The 11,124-nt window shown below is 37.5% G+C and overlaps 1 protein-coding gene across 2 annotated transcripts in view; it reads right to left on the bottom strand.

Moving 5' to 3' along the window:
- Positions 1-5,632: 5,632 nt before the first annotated feature.
- The window catches only part of FRZB (frizzled related protein), a 33,681-nt gene continuing 28,189 nt past the window's right edge, over positions 5,633-11,124 (bottom strand). For both annotated transcript variants that reach the window (XM_070475915.1, XM_070475914.1), the window contains 3 exons: positions 10,254-10,458; positions 9,806-9,869; positions 5,633-6,886 (listed from right to left, as the gene is read on the bottom strand). In XM_070475915.1, coding sequence (XP_070332016.1) covers positions 6,770-6,886; positions 9,806-9,869; positions 10,254-10,458 — 386 coding nt within the window. In that variant the 3' untranslated portion in view covers positions 5,633-6,769. The remainder of the gene's footprint in view (positions 6,887-9,805; positions 9,870-10,253; positions 10,459-11,124) is intronic.

The following is an 11,124-nucleotide window of genomic DNA, read 5'->3' as shown; positions in this document are numbered from 1 at the left end:
CACTTTTTTTAAATGGTTTAAGTTTGGTTTTATCTGGACTAGACAAGGATGATTGCTCTCAAGTTTAGAATGCTACAAAAATCTTGTCTGCCTTTTATTGAAAATTCTTCAAAAAAGCATAAGTTGCACAAATCCAGAAATGAACTTGAGGTTCTTCTGTATTTATATGAACAAACTGTATTTCACTTGTCAAGTGGCTCAGGATCTTTGCTATTCATTTATTTGTGGCAGATTAAATAGTCACCAGAGTATATATTCTATGGTTAAATTAAACTGAACTAGTTAATTATGGTAGCAATTGAACCTCCATCAGATACCTTGCAGATTGGACCTTGGTGTGACCGTATTCCACCGTAAGCTACGGCTTACCAAACACAAACTTCTAACTGGGAGCAGTTTCAGAATCAATTTAAATTCAAATAAAAAGGCACTCCAGTGAGAGGCACATTAAGATGTTTAAATTATGGGGCATGTGGGATTCATCAAGCAAGGGAAGCTGTTGTAAATCAAGCTTATGGTGAATGGGTTAAACACACAAGGGGGTTTTAATGCATGAACAACACTTCCTAGTATCTTTTTCTAGTTTGAGCAACTTAAATGGAAATATTAAGGAAATAGCAAGGAGTAAGTAAGGCTTTACCAACTACCAGCCACCATATTTATAGTTTTTCACTATTACTGTCACACCAGCTTTAAAAATAAGTAATAATTAGCCCTAGGAACACATTTCAGTGCATGAAACTAGAATGAACTGTTGGGGGGAGGGGGGTGGAGAGAAATGAGACCGGCGGTTTGAGAGACTTTTAAAAAGAATTACCCTTTGTTCTTGCTTCTTTTGTAGATTCTGCCATTTTGTATTATATGTGGATTTTCCCTGCTGGATTATCCTATCCCACTTCTTACCTTCATTTCCTAGCCCTGAGCCTTGCAACTAAATCTGTGTTTGTGCAGAATGGGTGTGCAGTGAACAAAGTGGCACCCTCGGTCTGGATATCTGAGCACTCATTCATGCAGGACTTTATTCGTAAAGAATGTGCCTTTGCAGGAACAACAACAAAAAAATATCACTGGATGGTCAAATGGATCCTATGGATAATTGTTTAAAGCCAGGAGACGGACACGTCCGTTTCATGGCTCTCCCTTTCAATCCCCTTTTCTTTATGCTAGGTACTATATATTCTCTGGCAGCTTCTAGGGCCTCTTTCAGCCCTAGTTACTTAATTAATACTAAGGATATATTAGTTAGTACTTAATTAATATTAGTTAGTTAATACTAATTAATATATTAGTTAGTACTTAATTAATACTAAGGATATATTTCCCAAACCCTTGCATTTTAAGCAGATTCCTAAAGAGAACAATGTTCAACACATAAATTGAACTTCTATTGGTAAAATTTTAAACAAAGTACTCCTTTAAGCTCAAATCTAACTTTTCTTAGTAGTTAATTTCTCTATGCTACCAAAACCATCTATTTCATTAAATCCAACAAATGATGAAATAATTCAAACTAGGCGGGGAGCGTTTAATTAGATCCATGAAGACAGGCAAACTATAGCCCAAAGGCTAAATCCAGCCTTCCTCCTGTCTTTGTAAATAAAGTTTTATTGGAACAGTGCTCACTCATGTATGTAACATTAGTGTTTGCTTTTGAACCTCAGTGGCAGAGCTTGCAACAGAGACTCTATGGCCCACAAAGTCTCAAGAATTTACCATGAAACTCCTGGGTTAAGTTGTTCCCTTTCTAGCTGGCTCTGGGGTTATCTTCTATTTTTCCAGTATGCACTAGTCCAAGTCCTTGTGAGTTATCCTTATTTCCAAGTTTCAGTAAGAGCTGGCTCTGTTTTGAGAACCCTCAGTGTGTAGCCTGGAATGCAGAGCCTACATAAACACTTTGTCTCGATATCATTTCAGTACTTCTGGAACTCCCCAGGAAACGAAAAACACCAAGAAGCTCCTCTGACAGAATTCAGCTCACATTGAGAACACATATCTTTGCCAGAGGGTCTCTCCTTGCTCACCTAAACCATGAACAATAGCTTTTTTGGAGAGCCAAACTTTTACCAATAATTGAGAGAAAACTCAATTATTTGAGTTTGACCTGCTTTGTCCCTTGATGTGAAGTAATTTCTTACTTCATGCTTATAATGGATAATAGTCAAGTATAAATCCCAATTCCACTTTAGCATTGAGAGGTTAAGTGAATTAGTTTAGAAGCTGATATCTCCATTGAGATAAACAGCACAGAGATAGGAAGTTTTCTTTAGGTTTACCATCCTCTGTATTTAAAAGTGATTGAAAAAGTATTTTGGTTGGTTTCCAAAATTAATCATGTTTGAAATACCAGTGATACATTTGTAGAGTTGAATAAGTTATTTTTACAAAATCTTATCTTTTAAAAAACTGAGTATGTCTTCATCTTGTCTTCTGATCATGTTACTTTCTAAGCACATCTGCCTGGCTGGAGGAGGAAAGAGAAAACCCTTTCAATCCTCTTCAACTTGAGGATGAGTTGCAGGGGTGGGGGCAAGGTTTGAGTCTGGCACCTTAAAGATGGAGGCGAGAGCAGGGCAGGGGATAGGCGCTCTTGGGAGCCACTTTTCCTCTCCGGTTAAGCACTCGCGAGAGCCCTGAGAACTGAGTACCTCACAGAAAGTACTCAGAAGTAAAAGGTGAAACAGTTCTGATACCTCCCACGTTCTAGGCACTGCCCAGCGGGCTCCAGCCAGCTCAGCTCCCCTGATGTCAGAACTTCACGCGTGCATTAGACAGCCAGCAAGTTACAAAGAGAGGATTTGCATCCAGGAGCCCTAGCAAACCTCTTCTCAAGATATGATAAGGGGGCCATTTTGAATGACAAAATGTCTCTACGGAGAAAAAGAAGTGTGGGCAGCTCTAGCTCCAGGCTGATGGCACTGGGTGTTTCCAGCGTCAGGAAGCGCATTTCTTTTTATTTTTATTTGGAGGATAATTGCTTTACAACATTGTATTAGTTTCTGCCATGCGTGCGTGCTAAGCCACCTCAGTCGTGTCCAAGTCTTTGTGACGCTATGGACCACCTTCTGCCAGGCTCCTCTGTCCATGGAATTCTCCAGGCTAGAAGACTGGGGTGTGTTGCCATGTCTTCCTCCAGGGGATCTTCGTGACCCAGGGATCAAACCTGCATATCTCATGTCTCCTTCATTAGCAGGTGGGTTCTTTACTGGTAGGCCACCTGGGAAGCCCCAGTTTCTACCATACACCAACATAAATCAGCCATAGGTATACACGGGTCCCCTCCCATCCCACCTACCTAGGTTGTCACAGAGCACCAGATTTGAGCTCCCTGCATCACACAGCTAATTCCCACTGGCTATCTGTTTTACATATGGTAATGATATGTTTCAGTGTTACTTTTTTTTTTTTATTAGCAATTGCAATGGTGAAAAACATATAACTGGGGAATAAGAATAAGATGGTCTGAAGGCCCAACTCTGCTACTTACATAACTCTGAAGTTCTAAACTCTTGATTTCTTTCTCTGTAAAATGGAAATGACAACTCCTCCTTCACAGATTTGCAAGGATTACATGAGCTAATATACATGCCAGTGTTGTGTAGCGTGCTTGAGCCACTATCAGACATTATTACCCTAAAGAGGAAAATTATCAAATGTAAAACTACACTGTTTTTGGTAATATCAGTATAGCTGGCAACTGTATTTTAAAATCCTATCAGTTGGATTTCAATAACAGTATTACAAACCTCTGCTTTACCTCATTTTCACCCAGGTTCTTGAAAGTTTGTTTGATTAAAATATTAAAATTCTGTCTAAATAAATACCACTCTTGAAATACTTTTCAGTCATTTTACTTGTTGAAAGATAATAGCAAGTAATGTCTTGCAGAAGACAGTAAGTAGTGCTATTTACTCGCAGTGATTATAATTTTTGTATTTGCTTTCTTAATCTATAGCAGATGTGTGAATGACATGGCTTTGTCCCACCCCACCCCCAAAAGCTGAGTGCAACATATGGCAGTGAATCAGATTACACTCTGGTTGAGACACAATGAAATACTTACATATCCGTGAAGAGAATCCAAGTTTGCTGTTATCTTAATTTTTGCTAGTTTATTCAGCCTGCATCTAAAACATGATTTTGATGTTGTTATTTGGCTAGGAAAATTAAAATCCTAAAGGTGAACAAAATTTTCCAAAGAAATATTATATTAAATTTATAAATCTAAGGTTACTGACAAGGAAGCATGTGTATTAAAATTTTAGTGGCTTTGACAAAAATAAAAAATAAATAAAAAAATAAAATTTTAGTGGCTTTGAAAGTTAATGCCTGTCAGAAAAGCCCATGGAGGGGCATTAATTAAATGTATTTCTGATATGGCAATTACAGAGTAGAAATGATTTTGCAATCTGATTAGAAATGTTAAGATAAAATTTAAAGATTAAATTTGAAAGTTTAAAAATAAAAATTAAAGATAAAATTAAAATTAAGATAAAAAATCATGACACCCTCAAAAGAGGCCTATCCATAATTTATTAATGGAGATATCACAACTACCAAACTGCAAAAGCAAATGTGTTTTATTCATGGACCTTTTACCATTAAAAACTAACTGACAGAGCCGAACACTGATGAGCCAAATGGAAAGTGGAAAAAAAACACTGCTGAATCTTAAATTCTGGTCCTCTTTTGCTTATAAATATCATAAGTGTATATGTATTGAGCATAAATTGAATCAAATCACTACACAAATATTATTTCCTTCCCCCCAGAAAAAGAAAACTCGAGGAGCTGGAAACATCTGTGGCTTTCATTGAACATCAAAAGATTTTGCTACTTAAATTCCTCTTACTAAGGTTTGGAAGAGCTGATAATATTCTGTGGTTCTGAGAAACCAATTCCTTTGAATCTCCTGCAGTGATTTCTTGCCCTTTTCCCCATCGGTAACATGAAAAAGGCAGGAGACCAACAGGAGAATGCAGAAGTATTGTTTCCCAGTCCTCAGTCCTTGAGGCTCAAGTTGAAGTCAGGATGAACACTGAGGTGCAGTACTTCCTCTGCAGGACTTCACTACCACCCCACGACACCCAAACACCCCTTTTTGGGCTCAAATATCAGCATCCAGGAACAGATGACCTGTCTTAGCCACCCGAGAATAAAGCCCAACAGGCAGGCAGAGACAATACTTGAAAGCAACCATATGGCAACTCAAAGGCTAAGTGGTCCTGATGTAGCAAAGGTGAGAACTTCTGGGATCACGGAGAGCATTGGGGTTTGGGGGTTAGTCAGAAGACAGGGGCGTTCTCTTCCCTCCCAAAGACAGAATTTGGATGCATTGTTATCTACTATTTTAGGAAACTTGTTCAGGAATGAATTGCATTCTTGTAGGTTAGTCTTTATAGAAGGAAACAAAACCATTTGCTTAAGTGTTTCCAGCACACCACAACTTAGAAATTTGGTTCTACTAATATCAACTATGTAAATTTAAGAGAATGAGACTTTCCAGTATTGGGCACAGGCTCTAAAGAACCCTGCTGGAGGAAGAAGTAAGAGCATCATTTATTCCCCATGGTCCCTGGGGGATCCCACTGCACCTTGGGTAATGAGCATTTTTTTCAAAAGTCAGAATCACCTCTCTCCTGACAACCATAATTCCTTTTATTAAGCATATTTTACTGAGCGTTAAACAGCACAAATCCAAATGATAAAGTGCAGGCCAGTGCACAGGCCTGTCGTTCAGTTCAGCTTGAGTGTGAGTGTATAGGGACACACACACACTGATACACACACCCAGAATCTTGCACATTTTACCATCCTTTGACTATAGCATTTTATAGAGCTACGTATCTTAAAAATAACAGTCTGGTGCACATGCATATATGCTTTCTTTTCCTGGTCAAATGCAGCAAGGGAGATTTATTTTAAAAGAAGAAAAAAAAAAGATACCAGTACGTTCATCTAAAAGGAAGCAAATTAAACAGAGCTATGCTGATAACAGCTGATGTCTGGTTACAATCCATTGCTCTAATGCTGATTAATATATTCACAAACAAATCAAATGTATTGCCAAAAGAAAAATGCTGCTGCTAACACCCCAACAGCTACTAGTTTCAGCTGTGCTTCTCAGTCAGGCAAAATGCTCTATCCCCAGCTCCTAAAGCTATTTATTTTGCTTCCTGCCAATCTTGCAAATAATTCATCTCATGTGTCATTTCCTCATAAATGCTTCCTGGTGCTTGATTGCTTTGCCTGTTGGCATTTGATTTCAAACTGCCGTTTTACCTTTATAAACATTTAGAACTTTCTAAGCGTGATGAGAATGCCAAAAAGCATGCAAAAATGAGGCTGTAATTAGATCAGCAAAGTATGCTTTACAGCCTATCTATCTTTCTCTGTATACCAGAAATCTCTCTTTGCATCCAATATTGCATTCCCAATCTGGGTGCAGAACAGCAAATTAACATTTACTCCAGCAAAGAGGCCCTGGTATCAACATGTTTAATTTATTATTATTGCAAAGAACAGTTTTCCCATGATTAGTGATATAGAATACATATAATATATTTAAGGATCCGTACTCAGACCACATAAAAGGGAATGGGGGAAGGAGAAAAGCAGAAAACAAAAGAAAAAATAGAAGTAATATCAGTTACCACCTGATTTTTGTGGTTAAAAAATAGACTATGACGTGCAATAGTGCAATTTTCCTTTGCTAGTCCAGCAATGCAAGTCTTAATAGGAAGTCCACTGAGGATTTTCTGCACTTCAGGATTTAGGTGTGTGCTTGCCGGGAGTTAGAGTTTCTGCCAGGCTTCTGACTCTGAGTGGAATCACTATGGCTAGAATCACTTTTATTCAGTCCAAGATGACGGAGCTTCATATCCCAGCGCTGTGAAATTTAAAACAGAAAACAGTCACAAGCATTACCGGGGCCATCATTTCTATTATTCTAACAACTAGGACTGCAAAATCAGATCTCAAAAGCATTTTTACTACTTTTCCGAAAGTATAATCTATATCCCGGGGGTAGCAATGAGATGGATGCTATGTAAATGTAATACTTTAATTTGAAAAAGAACAAAACTGGCCACCTGTAATATATCAGTAATGGTTTCATATCAAATTTTAAACTTAAAATCTCCATGTCAGTAAATGGTGACACAAATAAACATTGATATCTGTGGGTATTTCCTGAGGTAATATACACAAGTCTGGTACCTCATGGGTGATCAACAAATATAAGATTTCCATAGAGAATTTGAAGAAAGTGCTATTTTTAATTTTCTTCTCTTGTGACACATAAGGGCACAGCCTTTTAAACCTAAGTGATTTGAGCAGTGAAAAAAATGAAAGTGGGAAGAGAGGATAGGGTACTTTAAAAATATCTTTCTAAGTTATATCGACCAAGTACACAAAACAGAACAAATTTCTGCCCTCATTCTAAGTTTTATAAAGGACCACATCACAAATGGTTTTAAAAACTACAATCAAGTTTACTAATGCTTCATACTGACAACTTCAATAATGTTCACATGTAATATAACAAATTAAAAGGAAGTTATATTATGGATATTATAGGTAGTAAATAAGAATAAGAGTTACATATAAAATTCCTAGTCCATAACAAATTCTCAATTTTCAATTACTTTCAGTAATTCTTCATTTCAGCACATTTTTACTCCACAATTTTATTGGGTTTCCATATTTAAAAAAACAGTCTGATGTTCTGCTCCCCAAGGTAAGTCAAATATCTTGATTTGAACAACATCTTATAACAGAAACTTAAGTTAAAATTTTTTTTTGCATGGCAAGACCATAAAAAAAAAGTTTTTATTGCTCTTGATCTACCCAGAGAGGGAAAAAAAAAATCAGCTGAGTACAGCTCTTATTTGAAAAAAAAACCCAATATCCTCCATAAAACTCTTTCTTTACATCCTCAAAATTGACTGGAAAACCACAGAAAGAATTAAAAATTACTCAAGTTATTTCTTCCCATCAGCAACTAGATGAAAATATAAGTGATTTCACAATAACTGAGAGCTCCCTGTAGAAAGCGATGGGAAAAAAAATGCTTGCCTAACTAAGGAATAGGACCAAGAAGCCATGATGTCCTGTATCTTTACATGATGATAATTGTTTTGGTACCAAAAGAGAAGCAGCAAGCCATGTTACATGCTTTGCAGCAAGGATGCTGAAAGCTTTTCCAACTGGTACAGGAATTTAGGACAAATTCCTGCTCTGCATTAGCAAGCAGAAAACTGAATTAAAAGGACAGTAAGAGATTCCCACATACTAAAGAAGAGCCACTTTTTAACAGACACCAAACTACTTCAAAAGAGATACAAATAGAGAATTCTCGTAAGTAAACTTGAAATACATCACACTTTTGACATAATACTGAGGGGAATAAAAGAGCGTATTGGAGGGTATTTTCTCCCTGCAAAATAATGCCCTCTATATTTTTGTAGGTCACTTAAACTGAAATGTGTCTGCTGTGTCAAGTGCCAGATGTATGAGATAAACTGCCCAGGGGTGTTTAACTTACCCCATAAATGCTTCCCAAGCCTTCAAACTCACAGAAGGAAGAGGATGTATTATGTCTAGTACAGTTCCCACTCTCCCCTCTCCATCCTCCCACTGCACATGTGCACACACACACACTCACACACACCCTTTTTGATTCTTTGTCCCTCTGAATGCTACCCCCACACTCCTTTTGTTGAAACAGATTTACTTAGTAAAAGGAAATGATACCTTTCATAATAAGCTGATTTACTGTATTTTTCTTAAAATGCATCACTTGCAGAATCTAAGAGTCATTGGTTTTAAAATAAAGCTACGTTACTGCTCTAAGAACCCAAGTTGGTCAGATCTCTTATATACAGATGATTGTGGCTGCACTTTTTACACAGGAACTGGTGTCTACACACTGGGACAATATCCACAGTTTTATACCCATGCTTTATTTTTCCCATCTTCTCTGACTCACAGAACTGCAATTGTTCAAGGAATCAACAAATCCAGCTAAAAAACAAAACAAAACCCTACATTTTCCAGCTTCTCTTGCAGCTAGGGATGGACCCAGTCCTAAGTAACATATGGTTGGGCAGGACGCTTGGAATCTCTTTTTATCTCCTTTTCTTTTCCCCTGATGTAGGTGTGATGCAGAGGTGGGGCAGCCATGCTGTGACCTCCAGCTAAACTTGATTATGGAAGCAATATCTTTAAAAATGACAATATCTTCTAGCTTATTTAAAAATAAGCTAGAAGGAGCCTGGAGCTATACTGAGAATATGAAGCCACAGGAACAAGACTGGACTAACTACAGTTAGATTTCCCACAGTGAGAAGTCAGGTATCTGGAGCTAGATCTCTGATACACATACAGAGAATTTGCTCCTTAAATGAAACAGACATTACAGACAAAGTTGGGTTTTGAAATAAAAAAATATATATATATTTAATATTCCAAAATCTGACTTTGTAATGTCTATAACACACACACACACACACACACACACACACAAATATATCAGGTTTTAATATTTTTCATGTAGTTGAAGGTAGTTATTTTGTTTAAATGACAAATGGCTGGCTTTCTACTTTAATTTTCTGGGTATCACTTTCAATATAAAATTCAGGCTGAGACTTCCCTGGTGATCCAGTGGATCCACCTTCCAATGCAGGTTTGATCCCTACTCAAGCAACTAAGATCCCACAGGCTGTGGGGCAACTCAGACCCAATGCAGCCAAACAAATAAATAAATAACTTACTATTAAATAAATAGTAAAATAAAATTTAGGCTTACCTTAACTTTTTTACCAAGTCGATCCTTCCATTTCTCAGCAATAGAACCTTCCACCAACAGTAATCTGTATTTTAAAGAAGCAGCCATTTTTGAAAAATTAAAACATATTACTGAAAAATACAAGGAATCATTGTCAAGAAGCACATACTGTTTATACTAGAAAGGGACAACCATGTTTTAGTAATTCTCAACTACTTGGGAGTCATGGACCCCTTTAAGAATAAACGAAGTTATGATCCCTCTCCCCAGAAAAATGCACAGCTAGAAATTTCCCACATATACTTTCCTATCTAATACATGAATTGAAGGATCCAACTAAAACTGATCTTTAATTCCCCAGAAGGTAGACAGATCCCAAAGAACAACCCCCAGAGTCAGATCTCTGAAGAAATGCAATAAGCATAGGATATGCATAGAAATTATTCTGAATCCTCAAGGAGTGAATTACCTGGAGCGCTCTTCATCTTCATAGCCCATGATGAGATACTCCTCATTAACGTTAAGTGGGGGACACAGGCAGCCAGAGCTGGTGTAAAGGTTCACAGTTTCCCTTGGAATGTTCACCAGAGACGCCTTTAAAATCTCCTTCACCTCCACCACTGCAGTCACATCATGGCACTTGGTCTTTACTTCTTTAACTTTAGCCCGAATGACTGGATAAAAGACAACAAAGCTGATATGGCAATATGATACACAAGAGGTGCCCCATTCAAAAAAGACAAGTAGACTTCTTACTAGCCAATTCATATCCACTTGATGTTCAATGAATGGAGAGAAAAAATCAGGCAGATATTTTCTCCTTAGACAGTAGTGAGTAACACTATACAGCACACCTGCCCCTTAACATTCACCCCTGATCCCCTGCAAATTTGCATGTGCATTTATATTTGTGTGTATATATGCATATGTGTGTGCATGCATTTCATGACAAGAACTGTTTAGATATGTACAGTTTCAATTGTGCCAAGAGGAATTTAACCCATATTAGTTTCACTATATGTAAAGACCTACCACCTAAATATGCTTTGTTTCACTCTCAGCATTTTTTCTATCGGGTCTATTAATAGATTTTCTAACCAGTTAGGGTTTTGTTTAGTGTCGTAAAGTTGTCCTGTTCCATGAAGTTCTCGGGCTAGTTCTGCAATCTTTCCACCCTTTTCACCTTAGCTCACTGTTCAGACATCAGCCCCTTTCTTCCTCTGTTTCAGTACAGACTATCTTTCACACTCTCCTGTAGGTATACTGCATTTTCTGCTTGAATAAAAACCATCCCCACTCATGTGCTATGAAACAAGGTCTAACACATCAATTGCATTAAT

The sequence above is a fragment of the Odocoileus virginianus genome, chromosome 13 (genome assembly GCF_023699985.2).
Source record: "Odocoileus virginianus isolate 20LAN1187 ecotype Illinois chromosome 13, Ovbor_1.2, whole genome shotgun sequence".
NCBI classification, from domain to species: domain Eukaryota; kingdom Metazoa; phylum Chordata; class Mammalia; order Artiodactyla; family Cervidae; genus Odocoileus; species Odocoileus virginianus.
This window is presented reverse-complemented; position numbering and strand designations above follow the sequence as displayed.